At 43.2% G+C, this 18,755-nt stretch overlaps 1 protein-coding gene across 1 annotated transcript in view; it reads right to left on the bottom strand.

Annotated features, from left to right (window-relative positions):
* LOC122943808 (choline transporter-like protein 1) overlaps nucleotides 1-18,755 on the bottom strand; it is a 119,845-nt gene that overhangs the window by 62,704 nt on the left and 38,386 nt on the right. The window contains exons 3-5 of the mRNA XM_044301854.1: nucleotides 7,155-7,297; nucleotides 6,600-6,736; nucleotides 972-1,065 (exon numbers count right to left, since the gene is read on the bottom strand). Of these exons, the coding sequence (XP_044157789.1) occupies nucleotides 972-1,065; nucleotides 6,600-6,736; nucleotides 7,155-7,297 (374 nt within the window). The remainder of the gene's footprint in view (nucleotides 1-971; nucleotides 1,066-6,599; nucleotides 6,737-7,154; nucleotides 7,298-18,755) is intronic.

The raw sequence follows: 18,755 nt of genomic DNA, 5'->3' as shown, positions 1-18,755 counted from the left end.
GCTATGCTGCAGGAAGCTGGCAAGGCCACTACACAACGGATGAAGCCTTCTGCTTCCCACTCCATTCACTGTTAGGCAACTGCCGCAAAAAGCTGGTGTCGGATCCCACTGATCTGATATTGATGACCTATCTAGAGGACAGGTCATCAATATCTAAAAGCTGGAAACCCATGTACACCCCTTCTGATAAACCCTTTATAGTGTATACCAACCCAGCAGAAACTTGGCACACCATTGTCTGAGACCTTCACTCACAGCACAGAGCAAACCCAAAACAAGTGATAATTCAGAAGCTGTCTGACTTCTGTTGTGAGACATCCTACCAGTCAATATGTTCACACTTAGCATTCAGAGAGCCCATATAGCCAAGAGCTAGAAAAAAATATTTTATGAGAATACAAGTATTTCCAAAAACAGAGACATGTCCCGATAGCTCATAGGTCCCCTTAAAACGGGGTGGTGCCTCTAAAATGACACGAGTGATGATGTGCTACCTAGACTAGCATACAATATGCCAGTCTTTACCAATGCAGGCCGTTGAATATAACAAATATACTCTAAAGCTCTAAAGATTACAAAAAATGAGGACAAGAGTATCTAAAACCTGCCAGAGATATCTTAGACTTTACATAGGCAGCCTTCAGCCTGCAGACTTTGTTGTTCCGTTCACCTGAATAGGGTTGTTTTGGTGGCAAGGACCTCTGTAAGCCCCATTCAGACGAATGAAAGTGATTTTCAGGCTAAGCTATTTCTACAACAAGCTCTACAGCATGTGAAGGTGCCCTTGTTTTGAGTATAATGAGAAAAACACTGCAAGATAGGCTCTTGCAAGAATTTGCTATCACAAAGGGAAGGAGAACTTGTGAAGGTGCCATCAAGACGTTCCTAGATCTTCTTGTGGATCATACAAGCACCTGTCAGTAGAAAAGGGAAGTGTTCACAGCTCAGTGGAGACATTTCACATTACTTACCTTTCTGGCACTGGAACGATTGGGCATAAGGACACTGCTTTGCTGTCTGTAGTGTACTGGCTAGGGGATAGTGCATAATCACATAACTGTGATCCTGTTGGGAGAAAAAATTATAATAATAAAATGCAGTTTATGAAATTGATGGATAGAGCTGCATTTAAAGTTTGAAGAGTAAGGGCTGTTTCACACGAGCGGATGCCGAGCGTGACATCTGCTGCGTGAAAGAGTGCAAAGACCCAATGCGGACAGCAGAAGCACGGAGCAGTAACATGACTGATAATGCTCCGTGCCTCTCTGTGACCTCTTTACTACGAAGTCACAGTGACAACTTTATCTCACTGTGATTTCGTAGTAAAGAGATCACAGAGAGGCACGGAGCATTAACAGTCATGTTACTGCTCCGTGCTTCTGCTGTCCGCATCGGGTCTTGGCACTCTTTCACACAGCGGATGTCACGCTCGGCATCCACTTGTGTGAAACAGCCCTTAAGAGTCTGAACACCGCCACACCCTATACACAGTATTTTGCTAAAAATTTCCAAAAACGGGCCCTCCCAAATCCAGCTGCTTTGCCACGATGATAGTGACCTGATGTCGTCCCATGAGTGTGGTGGCCAACTACAGGGCTAGGGTGAAGTTGTAGCCACCATCAGTCCAAGGTAATGATACATGACAGATTGCTAAAGCCATTGGACATGCAGCAGGACTGTACATACTTTTAGTAGCGGCTGTTCTGGGGATTGCAGCTTTGTCCCATTTCCTTTGAAACTTGGATTGGCAGGGATGGTGAGAATCAGAGCTGCTCCCACTTAATACTCATGGTCTATCCTACGGACAGGCCATCAATTTTAATTACTCTCTTTATTAAAGCTTAGGCTACTTTCACACTTGCGTTTTGTTCGGATCCGTCATTGACGGATCCGTTCAGATAATACAGCCGTCTGCACCCGTTCAGAACGGATCCATTTGTATTATCTTTAACATAGCCAAAATGGATCCGTCTTGAACACAATTGAAAGTCAATGGAGGACGGATCCGTTTTCTATTGTGCCAGATTGTGTCAGTGAAAACGCATCCGTCCCCATTGACTTACATTGTGTGTCAGGACGGATCCGTTTGGCTCAGTTTCATCAGACAGACACCAAAACGCTGCAGGCAGATGTTCGTTTCCAGAGCGGAATGGAGACTGAACTGATGAATTCTGAGCGGATCCTTTTCCATTCAGAATGCATTAGTGCAAAACGGATCCGTTTTGGACCGCTTGTGAGAGCCCTGAACGGATCTCAAACGGAAAGCCAAAACACCAGTGTGAAAGTAGCCTTAGTTTTATAATGAAATGCTCTGCAACTTTCTAACATCTTTTTTTAAGCTCTTGGCTGTCTGTGAAGAAGAAGAATTCTGTCACATAAAGCTGCTCAGAAGATTTCTATAGGAAAAAAAGCACTTTAACATGATGATTAAACTGGCAATTTTATGTTTGACTTCTTTCCCCCCCCCCCCCCCCCCCTCATTCACCATACCTTAATCTAAGGTTATAAAGGATCCGACAGTATATTTTATAGCTATGGGAAACGCTAAAATCTCTTTTATTATCCCCTGGTTAGATATTAATACATAAATCTTTTTATTGCTGCTGTAAATGCAAATCTGGACTTGAAGATATGGGAAACCCTCAGGAGAACAGCTGACTTCTAGACCAAGTTCCACACCTGCAGGGAGGTCTTGCTTTCATGAAGATGTTAATTCCAAAACAGAAAAAGTGAAGATTCCTATTTTCCCATCTATTGCGCTTGAAGCTTAAAGGGGTTGTCTCACTTCAGCAAATGGCATTTATTATGTAGAGAAAATTTATAGAAACCACTTACTAATGTATTATTATTCTCCATATTGCTTCCTTTGTTGGCTGGATTCATTTTTCCATCACATTACACACTGCTCCTTTCCATGGTTACGACCACCTGCAGTCCATCAGCAGTGGCCGTTTTTGCACAGTCCAGAAAAAGCCCTGGCATCTCTGGTTACCAGGACCATAGGAGTGCACATAGTCCAGCATTTTTTCCTGTAGTGTGCATATACGGCCAGCGCTGATTGTGGAGTGCTCGTAACATGGAAACGAGTAATATATAATGTGATGGAAAAATGAATCCAGCCAGCAAAGGAGGCAATATGGACAGTCACAATACATTAGTAAGTGCCTTGTATTAACTTTCTCTACATGATTAGGGCTCATGCACATGACCGTATGTATTTTGTGGTCCGCAAAAAATACGGATGACGTCCGTATGCATTCTGTATTTTGCAGAACGGAACAGCTGGCCCTTCATAGAACAGTACTATCCTTGTCCGTAATGCGGACAATAATAGGACATCTATTTTTAATTTTTTTTGCGGAACGAAAATATGGACATACGGAATGCACACGGAGTAACGTTCGTTTTTTTGCGCACCCATTGAAGTGAATGGTTCCGCATATGGTCCGCAAAAAACCCCGGAACGGACACGGAAATAAAATACGTTTGTGTGCATGAGCCCTAAATGTCATTTGCTGAAGTGAGACAACCTCTTTAACCACCTAACTGTTTTGCTAGAGTCCACCTCCAGTAGTAGGAAAAGTAGCCAACTGGAGGGGGAGGGCTGCTTTAGATGCTGTTATCTCCTGAATGGTAGCAGCTAGTCTGCTTGAAAGCTGGCATTCAGGAGATAGCAGCATCTAAAGCAGCCCTCCCCCTCCAGTTGGCTACTTTTCGTACTGCTGGAGCTGGACTCCAGCAAAACAGTTAGGTGGTTAAAGGGGTTGTCTGCTTTTTTAAATTGATGACCTATTCTCAGGATAGGTCATCAATATCAGATCGGCGGGTGGGGGCAACTTCCGGGACCCCTGCCGATCAGCTGTTTGAAGTGACCGCAGCATTCGTACAAGCACTGCCTTCTCTTCGCTGTTTACCTGCTCACCATCGCAACTTTAGTGAAAACTGCAGGATTTGGGGATTTTTTTTTTTTAAATAGTGACATGAAAAAAATTAAATAAAAAAATTCACTAACAATAAAAAAAAATACATTTAATACAAAAACTTGAATGACACAATAGGTCATGTACTTATAACACTCCCTTTAAGATATTGATTCCTCTACTTTAAGATATAAATTCTTAAAGGGGCTGACATTTTGGCGCTGTTCTTCAGACCCCACAGTGTGGTCAGTGGTGGCAATTATACTTACCTGATCCCCACCACTGGGTTCTAGCTCAAATGGATCTGCAGGTCCCGGGTCCTCCCACGTTCCATGTGCGGCATGTGACCACTGTAGCCAGTGACTGGCCACAGTGGTCGCATGTAAACCATGTGGCAAGTCAATGGGTCACGAGCCACACAGCTGACACATCGCCATTCCAGTCAGTAATCAGCTACAGCGGTCACATGCTCCATGTCTAACCGGATGTTGCAATGGGGAGACCAGGGACCGGCAGAGCCTATGGGGCAGGGAAGGAGCCAGACGCCAGTGGCAGAGATCAGACTGGAATGATTACCATCACAGGTCTGGTCAAGCAGCGGGGTCTCTAAAAGCACGCTAAAAAGGTTAACCAAGATTCAACCAACAAGTTACACACAATCTCCACTTGGGGACACATTGAAAGTCATAAGGGATCTACAGTAGTATTATTTTAAATAAATTCACAGGTTTAAAAGTTGTCCCCTGAACCACTGCATACCAGGAACACCCTACATGATCTGGTGTTTGTGGACTGAAATGTTGCATTAACAAGCATGAATAAACACTGGATCTATTGGTGAGTGCTGTGGTTCTTTTGCTCTATATACCCTGGATTCTGATCAAGGTTATAGTCCATAGTGCCCACTAGGTCTAACAATAGGACATGATTTCCTGTTCTGTGCAGGTAACTTTTAAGTAGCCTTCTCATTATCATCATAGGTAGAATTACAATGACTTTATATAGATAACAGTTTAATCAATAGCAGTTTTCCTCCTTTTTCACATCGTCCTCTAGCAACCATCAGTGAAAGACAGACCATCCTTTTTTCAGTGTACTTTTTTTCCCCACTGATCCATTGATTTGAATACACAAATCCTGCAGAACATGCTGAGATTTTATTCTGAAGGACGGATAATCAATTAAAATACTGACGTGTGGGATTACATATAGCAATCTAAGGATTCATGTACACAACAGTATCTGTTTTGCGGTCCGCAAACACAGATAACGTTTTTTTTCCTTTTTTTTTTTTCAAACCCATTGACTTCAATAGGTCCATGTTCCGGATTTTGTGTCCAAGAATAGGACATGTTCCACCGTTTGTTTTTTGCAGACCAAAAGAATAAATGAGTCTGTGTGCAAATGTGGATCGGACATGGATACAAAATTCGGCTGTGTACTTGAGCCCTTATTCCAAAATCCATGAAAGCACTTGACACATCTTTCAGCAGGCCCGCGTGCCAGAATTTGAAAACTATGCCAGCTATGAGCTTGTATATATAACATAAGCCAGTTTCTGGCTTAAAGGGGTTTTCCCATCTCAGACAATGGGGGCATATCGCTAGGATATGCCCCCATTGTCAGATAGGTGCGGGTCCCTCCGCTGGGACCCACACCTACAACGAGAACGAAGCGGGGAGCGCTGTGGCTGGGAGGACCCCGGATTTCCCGGGAATCCGTCCTCCACCAAGCGTTGCTCCCATAAAATTGAAAGGGAGCACACCGCGTATGCGCGGCCCATGCTCCTATTCATTTCTATGGGGCAGGCGGCAATAGCCGAGCCAGCACTCTGCTATTTTCAGCGGCCCCATAGAAATGAACGGAGGGCGGATGTGCATGCACCCTCTGTTTATTTCCCCACTCTGTTCTTATTGTAGGTGCGGGTCCCCATGGTGGGACCCGCACCTATCAGACAATGAGGGGATATCCTAGCGATATGCCCCCATTGTCTGAGATGGGAATACCCCTTTAAAAAGGCAATGTACACCTTCGGAGACCTTTTTTTATGATTGCATTTTATTGATTTCAGGCTAAAAATCATTTTTTCAATTGGTCTTTATTAAAAATATTGAACCGTTCTATCACAAAAGGTTAACTGTCTAGCTGTGTGAATCGTACTTTTTACTTTTAATTTGTGCCGGTCATCTAATAATCCTTTACTAAGAGGTCATAAACACTTATTTAAGCCACTTAAGTTATCAGTAAGATAAGAACTGAGCTATAATGAGTGTCTATAATGTCAGAGAGCAGAGATAAGGAGTCTGTCAGCTCCCCAACTGATGGAAAAAGAGAAAATCCACAGGCTGCTGCTAGAGCATCTCAACTCTGTACAGAAAAAAAAAAAAAAAGGACTCCATATGTGTAATAAAGACCAAATAAAAAAAAGATTTTCAGCTCAAAATGAGTACAATGCAATCATAAAAAAAACTGCCCCCAAAGGTGTACATACCATTTAAATCCCATGGACCACAGGAGGACATGCCCATTCCACATTAGAAAATTATACCTTAGCTTCTTGAAAAAAGCTACCAACGCTATCCCTGAAATAACCACTGTTTTAGAGGTACAGATGTTCATCCACGGGCCATTCATTTGGGATGCCTTTGGAATACCTAAAATATACATCTCCACACTTACCATTTGTTTCAGCAAATTTTTTTACATCATTTAAGGTCTTGAGCTCTTGTCGAGGACACTCAGAAACACACAATGCCATGGACTTTATTTTTCGGTGCACTAAATCCAAATTGCAAGGGTTCAAGAAAAAAACATACCTAATGATCATAGAATCAGGGGAATAAAAAAAAAAAAAAAAAAGAATGATACAATTAGACAAGTTAAGTGCATGGAACTGAATGACAATAAGCAAAACCTATAAAACAAGAGCACAAGATTTTATTACAGCAATACAAAGCCAACGTGACGAATGGCCAGCACTGTCAATGTATGCAGACCAACATTTGTGTGCTGTCATAAGTGAACTGTAGCGGCTTGTCTAAACCCTACCCCTTCTACCGCGGAATAACCATGCGAGTGGCATCAGCAAACAGCTCTCTTATTGGGGGGCAGCTAAAGTTTTTTTTTTTTTTAAACCAACAACAAATCAATTATGAGTACACACCAAAACTGCCCCACAGCCAATAACTTACTACTGTGAATCCGCTAATAGAATTTTGCTAAAGAAACACTTACTTGCGGTTGGTGTGGTCAAGGCCACTATTTTCAACGCCTTCAACTTTAGTGTTCTTCTGCCCGCAAATGTTTCCATAACTGTCATAACCAGAAACTAAACGGGAGGCGGCTCCAGTGGCAATAGAAAATCCACAGATAAAGCCCTACGTTACAAGAATACCATAATGGTTACAAAAATATCTAGGAATTAAACCTGCAAATACTTTATTCAACTAAGGCAAAAATCAGACACATCGGAAGACATTTTCAGTTTTGGTCATCTGCCCAATTAGGGACTGGATAGCAACAGTAGAAATGTACAAGTTTTTATCTATTCTTTCCTGCGCCATAGGATTCCCTCTTGGTCGTGGCTAAATAGTTACATAGTGAGAATGATTGAAAATCCATGACGTGAATGGAGAGGTGATAGCTAAAAAAAAAAAAAAAAATTTTCACGTGACATGAACCAATCTGCCCTAAAGGAGAGAAACTTCCCTTCCCTCAAACAAGAATTCTACTCATTGGCATTTGATGTTATCACCTAAGCTGTTCCTGCTGTGACCGGCCACGGAGGTGACTATTCCACAGAACTTGTCCCTTATGGTAAAGCCTTGCTGCCTTGCCTCTGGAGGCTAAACTTTTTTTTTTATATATATATATATATATATATATACACACAGGTCCTTCTAAAAAAATTAGCATATTGTGATAAAGTTCATTATTTTCTGTAATGTACTGATAAACATTAGACTTTCATATATTTTAGATTCATTACACACCAACTGAAGTAGTTCAAGCCTTTTATTGTTTTAATATTGATTATTTTGGCAAACAGCTCATGAAAACCCAAAATTCCTATCTAAAAAAATTAGCATATCATGAAAAGGTTCTCTAAACGAGCTATTAACCTAATCATCTGAATCAACTAATTAACTCTAAACATCTGCAAAAGATTCCTGAGGCTTTTAAAAACTCCCAGCCTGGTTCATTACTCAAAACCGCAATCATGGGTAAGACTGCCGACCTGACTGCTGTCCAGAAGGCCATCATTGACACCCTCAAGCAAGAGGGTAAGACACAGAAAGAAATTTCTGAACGAATAGGCTGTTCCCAGAGTGCTGTATCAAGGCACCTCAGTGGGAAGTCTGTGGGAAGGAAAAAGTGTGGCAGAAAACGCTGCACAACGAGAAGAGGTGACCGGACCCTGAGGAAGATTGTGGAGAAGGACCGATTCCAGACCTTGGGGGAGCTGCGGAAGCAGTGGACTGAGTCTGGAGTAGAAACATCCAGAGCCACCGTGTACAGACGTGTGCAGGAATACAGGTGCCGCATTCCCCAGGTCAAGCCACTTTTGAACCAGAAACAGCGGCAGAAGCGCCTGACCTGGGCTACAGAGAAGCAGCACTGGACTGTTGCATGTCATTCGGAAATCAAGGTGCCAGAGTCTGGAGGAAGACTGGGGAGAGGGAAATGCCAAAATGCCTGAAGTCCAGTGTCAAGTACCCACAGTCAGTGATGGTCTTGGGTGCCAAGTCAGCTGCTGGTGTTGGTTCACTGTCTTTTATCAAGGGCAGGGTCAATGCAGCTAGCTATCAGGAGATTTTGGAGCACTTCACGCTTCCATCTGCTGAAAAGCTTTATGGAGATGAAGATTTCATTTTTCAGCACGACCTGGCACCTGCTCACAGTGCCAAAACCACTGGTAAATGGTTTACTGACCATGGTGTTACTGTGCTCAATTGGCCTGCCAACTCTCCTGACCTGAACCCCATAGAGAATCTGTGGGATATTGGGAAGAGAAAGTTGAGAGACGCAAGACCCAACACTCTGGGTGAGCTCAAGGCCGCTATCGAAGCATCCTGGGCCTCCATAACACCTCAGCAGTGCCACAGGCTGATTGCCTCCATGCCACGCCGCATTGAAGCAGTGATTTCTGCAAAAGGATTCCCCACCAAGTATTGAGTGCATAACTGAACATAATTATTTGAAGGTTGACTTTTTTTGTATTAAAAACACTTTTCTTTTATTGGTCGGATGAAATATGCTAATTTTTTTAGATAGGAATTTGGGGTTTTCATGAGCTGTATGCCAAAATCATCAATATTAAAACAATAAAAGGCTTGAACTACTTCAGGTTGTGTGTAATGAATCTAAAATATATGAAAGTCTAATGTTTATCAGTACATTACAGAAAATAATGAACTTTATCACAATATGCTAATTTTTTGAGAAGGACCTGTATATGAATAGACGGGTTAGAGTATCTTCACACAGTAAAAATCACTAACCACTGTTTTTTACCACAGTTCTGCAGCTAGATCGGTGTGCTGCCATGCGCCGTGGTTCCTGTGTATGAACTGCACCAAGAAGCTGCATCTTTCTGTTTTTTATGCTATGTGGTTTTAGAAATCGCACACAGAAGAAACTGTGTTGTGTAAACTATGGTGCGGGTTTTCCACTGACAGAGGAAAAAAAAAGGCTCATGGAAAAAAGGGGGTGTGAACAAGCACATGTTTTAGGTTAATAAACTGTGTGGCCTCAGTATAAAACATAGGTGGCGTTCACTTGCTCCTCATAGAAACACATTGTGTACTGCACTTTTTGTGATTAGATAATCTGGCGCAGGTGCCTATATCAACTGCGGTCTAAAAACCAACACCAAATATGCCTACAATGATCAATTCTCCCTCGAGACCCCGTTTTCTTGGAATTTCTTCAGACCATCCAATCAAATGTCCAAAGGTATTATAACTATTCATGGCCTTAAAACTATTACCCTCTATAGATAATTCATCTGAGACAGGAATAACTCAAGATAGCTGTGTGTATACTCGCACAACCAAAGCCCACCCAACACATATCCATGACTACAATGTTGCCTCCTTGCCACGTACGGTTGCAGATTGGATACTGCAATCGATGAACATTTTGCCAAACCCCTTCCTCCTCTTCTAGACGCCATACACTTTGATGCCAGTAGAATTAAAATCCAACCCAATTCTGTCCTCCGTGATTAAAGTCTGACAATATACTAGACCAATGTTCCCCAACCTGTGGGGAAGACTACAATTCCTATCATGCCCTGATAGTGTGCGGCTATCAGTGCATGATGGGAATCATAGTTTTGCAACAGCGGTAGAAACACAGGTAGGAGATCACCGTGCTTAGATGAAAATCAGGTCTAGACCCCTACCTCTCTTACCCTTTCTAAGAAAACCACACTTCCAGGACAGGGATCCCCACAGGATTTACTTTCAGTTGAAACTACTGGACATCATTATGGCAGGTAACATTATACCGACAGTGGACACGTACATGACATCTTTTTAGAGGCCCAAAATAACTTTAAAATTGACCTAATAGTAGCATATTCCACTACATCCAAACAAACCCCTATACAATGCAGTGAGATGAACACATCACAAGACTGTATTGTAGTGACAATAGCACAACCTTCTCTCTATAAAATCTCCCATCATTTCTTATGACCCGATATCTAGTTGGTTTACACATTTCCCTAATTATTCACCTACGGATCTAAGACATTTCTTACAAGGCTGGATGCCTTCTTCTACATATTGGGACATGACACTGATCATAGGACACTTGGGCACATATTTCTCCTTCTACCGGTTCACAAATGGGCATAATGAAGTAAAAACATAACTCCCAATGCCCACGACATATATAGCTTAAGGATATTAGTTTAGATCTTCGATTTTTGGGCAAACCCTCCAGCAAAAATACCCACTGTTGCGTGTCAGCGGCTGTACGCATCTTTACAAAAGGGACACCAACCCCCCCCCCCCCCCCTCCTTATGATATTTTCTCACATAATTATCATAGTCTGCAAGGCCACTTTACACAAAGAATGGAAAGTAAAGCAACTTTTACATTGCGGAAGCCTTTAACACTCAATGATTTAAAATTAGATACTGTTTTTCAGTATAATAATTGGTATCTGGAATGCCACCTTCATTAGGAACCTACAATTCATTTAGCCTAATTAATTAATTCACTTTAACCTGAAATCTTGAATAAGAATGGAAAATGTTTCTGTTAGAAATCAGTAATTTTTCAACTTAAAGGGAGTCTGTCACCTCCATATGGCCATATACAGTGCTTACATGGCTCTGTAACACACCTATACAGGATTGTAACGGTAACTTTGTCTTTGAACTTGCACCAGCAGGAAAAACGAAGTTTAATTAATAGGCAAATGAGCACTCGCAAGTACCCAGGGGCGGCGTTCAGTGTGTAGGTGCCCAGGCTGCTCTGCCTTCTTTTCACTTTACTCCTCCCCACCCTCTTCCTTTGCCGCCCTCCAAGTCTGGACCTATCGATGAGGCAAGAGACTTGGAGGGCGGCAAAGGCAGAGGCTGGGGAGGAGTAAAGTGAAAAGAAGGCAGAGCAGCCTGGGCTCCTACACACTGAACGCCGCCCCTGGGCACTTGCGAGCGCTCATTTGCATATGAATTTAACTTAGTTTTTCCTGCTGGTGCAAGTCTAAAGACAAAGACAAAGATACCGTTACAATCCTGTATAGGTGTGCTACAGAGCCATGTAAGCACTGTATATGGCCATATGGAGGTGACAGACTCCCTTTAACCGCCTAACGCAGGATCGCGTTCCGGAGGCGGCAGCGCTGCGCACAGTCACGCATATACGAGTCATCTCGCAAGACGCGAGATGACGCGCTTAGCCGGCCCGCACATGCACATCGCGGGCCGGCAAAAGTTAGAGGGGGTCACCAGCCTGCCAGCCAATGATCGTTGCTGGCAGGCTGGCGATTTTTAAAATGACAAATCACAAGCCATCTAACACATCATATTAGTAAATATGATGTGTTAAATGGCTTCCCTGCTCCTGGTCTTGGTTCCCTGCTGGTCCTTTTGGTCTTGGTTCCAGCAGAGGAGCAGGCTTCACAGTGAGTAGCACCAAACACCACACTTAGCCCCAGATCACCCCCCCTGCACCCCAATTAACCCCTTGATCACCCCTTCTTGCCCCTGTCAATCACTAGTGAAAGTGAAAAAAAGTGATCAGTGTAAACTGTCACTTTTTTTTTTTCACTGGTATTGACGGTTAGGTTTTAGGGATAGTTTAGGCCTTGGTTAGGTAGTTTAGCGATTGTTTAGCGCCCAGCCCACCGCACCGCAGTCACTTATTCGCTGATTAGCGAATCGCTAATCAGCATTTGTACTTTTATAGTATCTGTAAGTGATCAAAACTGATCACAGTCAGATCTATAATAGTATTAGTGTCACCTTAGTTCGCCCTCCACCCAAAACGCAGTGTTTGCCCGATCAGGCCTGATCGGTTGCCCACACATGCGTTCACCCACGCCCGCCCCGCCGCAGTGACCAAAAAAATTTTTTTTTTTGATCACTGCGCATTCACTTTACAAGCGCTGCGGCGATAAAAAAAAATCTGTTTTGATATTTTTGATCAACCGCAACAGCCTCCGGTACTTCGCTAGCCTCCCATTTGTAAGACAGGCTTGTTTTTTTAGGAATACCCCTAAATTTAGGTATTCTTCTGAAGAGGCCTACAGGCTTCTGACCCAGTCGGATGAGGAATGGGAACCCTCATCTGACGAATCCAGCAGGTCAGAATATGAACCCGTAGAAAGCAGTGGCACTCTGACTCAAAGTTCGGACGAGGAGGTTGAGGTCCCTGATACCACCAGGCGTACCCGGCCCCGTGTTGCTAGACCACAGGTTGCGCAGGATCCACTTCAAGGGCAGCAGAGTGGGGCTGGGGCTGGCGCTGTCGGGTTACGTGGTGAGGCATACACCAGCAGCGCAGTCCTCCCTGGACCTAGTACCAGCACTGCCGTACAACATGGTGAAGTGGCGAGCACCAGAAGGGCAGTTGAAGCTGGTACGGTGGCACGTGCATTAGTTACCCCGTCGCATCCACCGCAAAGACGGGCCCATAGACCCCCTAGAATCCCTGAGGTGCTGGAAAATCCTGATTGGCAGCCCCCAACTTCAGCCGCACCTGTAGTTCCCCCTTTCACCGCCCAGTCTGGAGTTCGGGTTGAGACAGCTCAGATCGGTTCAGCCCTGGGATTTTTTGAGCGGTTCTTGACTGCGGAGCTCTTGGACTTTTGTGGCAGAAACAAACCGGTATGCCACACAATTTATATCCGCCAACCCGGGAAGCTTTTATGCCCAGCCTTTCCGGTGGAAACCAGTCCAAGTTTCCGAATTAAACATTTTTCTGGGCCTTCTCCTCAACATGGGTCTAACCACAAAGCATGAATTGCGGTCATATTGGTCCACGAACCCAATTCATCACATGCCCATGTTCTCTGCTGCCATGTCCAGGGGACGATTTGAGGCCATCCTGCGTTTCCTGCACTTTAGTGATAACACCACCTCCCGTCCCAGAGGCCACCCAGCTTTTGACCGGCTCCACAAAATTCGACCCCTCATAGACCACTTCAACCAGAAATTTGCAGATTTGTATACCCCTGAGCAAAACATCTGCGTAGACAAATCCCTAATACATTTTACCGGGCGCCTTGGCTTCAAACAATACATCCCAAGCAAGCGCGCCCGGTATGGGGTCAAATTGTATAAGCTCTGTGAAAGGGCCACAGGCTATACCCACAAATTTCAGATCTATGAGGGTAAAGATCAGACCCTGGAGCCGGTCGGTTGCCCCGACTACCTGGGGAGCAGTGGGAAGACAGTCTGGGACTTGGTGTCACCCTTATTTGGCAAGGGGTACCATCTTTATGTGGACAATTTCTACACAAGTGTGGCCCTCTTCAGGCATTTGTTTCTAGAACATATTGGCTGCTGTGGCACCGCGCGAACTAGTCACGCGGGCTTCCCCCAACGGCTCGTTAACACCCGTCTTGCAAGGGGGGAGAGGGCTGCCTTGTGTAACGAAGAACTGCTCGCGGTGAAATGGAGAGACAAGCGTAACGTTTACATGCTCTCCTCCATTCACGCAGACACAACAATCCAAATTGAGCGAGCAACCAGAGTCATTAAAAAGCCCCTCTCGGTCCACGACTATAATTTGCTCATGGGAGGGGTGGACTTCAATGACCAGATGTTGTCTCCGTATTTAGTTTCCCGACGCACCAGACGCTGGTATAAGAAGGTGTCTGTAGATTTGATTTAATTGGCTGCATATAATAGTTTTGTTCTCTACAGTAAGGCTGGGAGAACAGGATCCTTCCTCCAATTTTAGGAAGAGATCATTGAGAACCTCCTGTACCCAGGAGGCTCAGTGGCCCCATCCACCAGTGTAGTTAGCCGTCTACACGAGCGACATTTCCCCAGTGTCGTTCCTGGTACCTCAACTCAACCGTCACCCTGAAAAAGATGTCATGTCTGTAGCAGGAGTGGAATAAGGCGTGACACCCGCTATTTCTGTCCTGACTGCCCTGACCACCCTGCCCTATGCTTTGAAGAGTGTTTCCGGAAGTACCACACACAGGTACACTTAGCATAGGGATCACATCTCACCAGGACAGGCACACAGGGCTATTAGGGCCCATTCACACACAGAGCTGCTGCAAACCTCTCCTTTCACCTGGGACAAAGGGCATAATGTACTTCGCCACATCTTTGGGCGATTTGCGCTTTGCACATTGTCCCATGGGGAAGGAGAGGTTTGTCCTATAAAAAGGTAAAAAAACAAAACAAAAAACAAAACAAAAAAAACACCAGTAAGCAAAAAAAGTTAACGTTCAGTTTCAAAAGTTAAATAAAGTTTATATGTTCTGTTCTAAAGTTATTATAAAGTTAATAAAATTTATTGCGTTGCAGCCTGGTTTTTTCATTTTTTTTTTTACCTTCCAGGTGGACCAACCGATCGACTAGCTGCAGCACTGATGTGCATTCTGACAGAATTTCCCCTCCTTTTTTTTTTTGGCAGAGATTTTTTCATCCACATTGATCGATGCGAATGAAGAAATCTGTGCCGTTCATTTTTTCTTTCAGCCCAGAGGCTAAACGGAAAAAAATAAAATCTCATTACCCGTATGCTCAATATAAGGAGAATAGCAGAAACTCCTAATGCTGGCCATACATGTAATGATTGCGGAGACCCTCAAATGCCAGGGCAGTACAAACACCCCACAAATAACACCATTTTGGAAAGAAGACACCCCAAGGTATTCGCCGTGGGGCATATTGAGTCCATGAAAGATTAAAATTTTGGTTTCAAGTTAGCGGAAAGGGAGATTTTGTAAAAAAAAAAAAAAAAACTAAAAATAATCAATTTCCGCTAACTTGTGCCCAATTTTTTTTTCCGATGAACTAGGCATGCCCCTCATTGAATACCTTGGGGTGTCTTCTTTCTAAAATGGGGGGTATTTATACTGCCCTGGCTTTTTAGGGGCCCTAAAGCGTGAGAAGAAGTCTGGGATCCAAATGTCTAAAAATGCCCTCCTAAAAGGAATTTGGGCCCCTAGGCTGCATAAAAGTGTCACACGTGGTATCGCCGTACTCAGGAGAAGTTGGGGAATGTGTTTTGGGGTGTCATTTTACATATACCCATGCTGGGTGAGAGAAATATCTTGGTCAAATGCCAAATTTGTATTAAAAAAAATGGGAAAAGTTGACTTTTGCTGAGATATTTATCTCACCCAGATATTTATCTCACCCAGGGTATATGTAAAATGACACCCCAAAACACATTCCCCAACTTCTCCTGAGTACGGCGATACCACATGTGTGACACTTTTTTGCAGCCTAGGTGGGCAAATAGGCCCACATTCCAAAGAGCACCTTTCGGATTTCACAGGGCATTTTTTACAGATTTTGATTTCAAACTACTTCTCACGCATCTGGGCCCCTAAAATGCCAGGGCAGTATAACTACCCCACAAGTGACCCCATTTTGAAAAGAAGACACCCCAAGGTATTTCATGATGGGCATAGTAAGTTCATGGAAGTTTTTATTTTTTGTCACAAGTTAGTGGAATATGAGAGTTTGTAATAAAAAAAAAAAAAAAAAAAAAAAATCATCCTTTTTGCGCTAACTTGTGACAAAAATAAAAAGTTCTATGAACTCACTATGCCCATCAGCGAATACCTTAGGGTGTCTACTTTCCGAAATGGGGTCATTTGTGGGTTTTTTCTACTGTCTGGGCATTGTAGAACCTCAGGAAACATGACAGGTGCTCAGAAAGTCAGAGCTGCTCCAAAAAGTGGAAATTCACATTTTTGTACCATAGTTTGTAAACGCTATAACTTTTACCCAAACATTTTTTTTTTATCAAAGACATGTAGAACAATAAATTTTGCTTAAAATTTATATATGGATGTCGTTTTTTTTGCTAAATTTTACAACTGAAAGTGAAAAGTTTCATTGTTTTGCAAAAAATCATTAAATTTCAATTAATAACAAAAAAAGTTCAAATGTCAGCAGCAATAAAATACCACCAAATGAAAGCTCTATTAGTGAGAAGAAAAGGAGAAAAAATTTATTTGGGTGGTAAGTTGTATGACCAAGCAATAAACGGTGAAAGTAGTGTAGAAGTGTAAAAAGTGGCCTGGTCATTAAGGGTGTTTCAGCTAGGGGGGCTGAGGTGGTTAAGGTCCCTTTACACAGGACAATATTACAGCAGATTGTCGGAAAGTAAGTGTTCCTTCCAGACAATCTAATGATCACTAGCAGAGGAGAACGGTGTATTTACATGCAGCGATCTCCTCCAGAGTATGGGGTGGAATGATCGCTAATGCCATCACTCTTCCCCTAAGGACTCATTGCTTGCTAGCAGCAGATCGTGTTTACACAGCGTGATCTGCTGCCTGTAAACTTGCCCAATGAACGAGCGTTTCACTCATTCATCAGCTAATTAACAGTACATTTACACCACCCAAACATCGCTCACGAGTTACTATGAACGCTCATTAGCGATAAACTGTTCAATTCTCGGCCTGTCTAAATGGCCCCTTAAAGCAGCCCTGTCACCAGGATCAACCCTATTAAACCAGACATACTGGATGGTAGGGCTCATCATGCTGTTTAAAACAATACCTTTCTTTTGTCTGTAAGCTAAACAGAGGCAGAGATATCTGCATTTTTATTCATATAAAAACGAGCAATTGGAGCACCAGGAAGCGGGGCTGAGCCCTTTGAGCACCGCCTTGTAACACCCCCTGTGCTATGGGTACACCCCCCTCCCCTTGATTGAAAAGGCTAGACATCCTGAGGGCAAAGCTATATCCTAGCATCTACATATCATATACACTATGTACTATAGCTTCACTACACTGAGATATGCTCAGAAAGCTAATCTACATATTAGGGCGCATCCACAATTTTGCGGAATGGGTGCAGACCCATTTATTTCAATATATGGGGTCATTTATCACCAAATATATACCACTTTTTGGCATATATTTGACACAGATTTAGTTGTAAAGGTGTTTTGTGGCAAATTCTGCAACTTCTTCCCATTACACGCCACATACGCGTTCTAAAAAATAAAAACAACAAGGGGGGGGGGGGGCGTGATGGGGAAGAGTGCTAATTTATCAATTTTCGACGCCAGTTTTTGGCAATTATCTAAATCTAAACCCACAAGGGAGCTGGCGTAGATTTAAGACGAAAAATAAATAAATAAAAATAAAAAAGTCTTTAAACCTGGTATTTCTACATGCAAAACCAAGCTATAGCATTACTACATAGAGATGCATGTTTTTTCTATGCTTATAAGCTAACACATATTACTGGTATCTTTCTAATCATACATTGTGCCTGAGAATAAAGCAGTAAATGTGTAGATTAGCTTTCTGAGCATATCCCAGTGTGGTGAAGCTATAGTACATAGGGGGTCATTTATCAAACTGGTGTAAAGTACAACTGGCTTAGTTTCCCATAGCAACCAATCTAATTCCCCCTTTCATTTTCCAAAGGAGCTGTCCAAAATGAAAGGTGAAATCTGATTGGCTGCTATGGGATCTGCATCAAAAACCAAAACGTATTACATGCACTTTTTGTTGATATGGATGGCTGTGGATTTCACCCTCTTCACTGCAAAGAGTGAAAACCCTGGTGGAGATCCAGAGGATTAAGTGGCATCTTGTAGACTTCAAATCCGCACTGCAGGTCAATGTACACTGCAAAAAAATTTTTACGAAGCGTTTGGATGAGATGTCTTAAAAGTTGAGTGAAAATCTGTGGTGGCAAATCTGTGATACATCTGCCATGTGTGAACATACTTCCTTTTTTGCTGATTTCAGTGCTTTTCCACATTTAAGCCAGACCTAAATCCTCTTCTCTTAGGCTACTTTAACACTCGCGTTTGGTGCGGATCAGTCATGGATCTGCACAAACGGATCCATTCAGATAATACAAACGTCTGCATCCGTTCAGAACGGATCCGTTTGTATTATCTTTAACATAGCCAAGACGGATCCGTCTTGAACTCCACTGAAAGTCAATAGGGGACGGATCCGTTTTCTATTGTGCCAGATTGTGTCATAGAAAACGGATCCGTCCCCATTGTCTTACATTGTGTGCCAGGACCGATCCGTTTGTCTCCGCTTCGTCAGACGGACAGCCAAACTCTGCAGGCAGCGTTTTGTGTCCGCCTCCAAAGCGGAACGGAGACTGAACGGCGATCCTTTTCCACTCAGAATGCATTACG

Source organism: Bufo gargarizans, chromosome 7 (genome assembly GCF_014858855.1).
Source record: "Bufo gargarizans isolate SCDJY-AF-19 chromosome 7, ASM1485885v1, whole genome shotgun sequence".
In the NCBI taxonomy this organism is placed as follows: domain Eukaryota; kingdom Metazoa; phylum Chordata; class Amphibia; order Anura; family Bufonidae; genus Bufo; species Bufo gargarizans.
The sequence above is the reverse complement of the archived record's forward strand: the minus strand, read 5'-3'. Positions and strand labels throughout refer to the sequence as shown.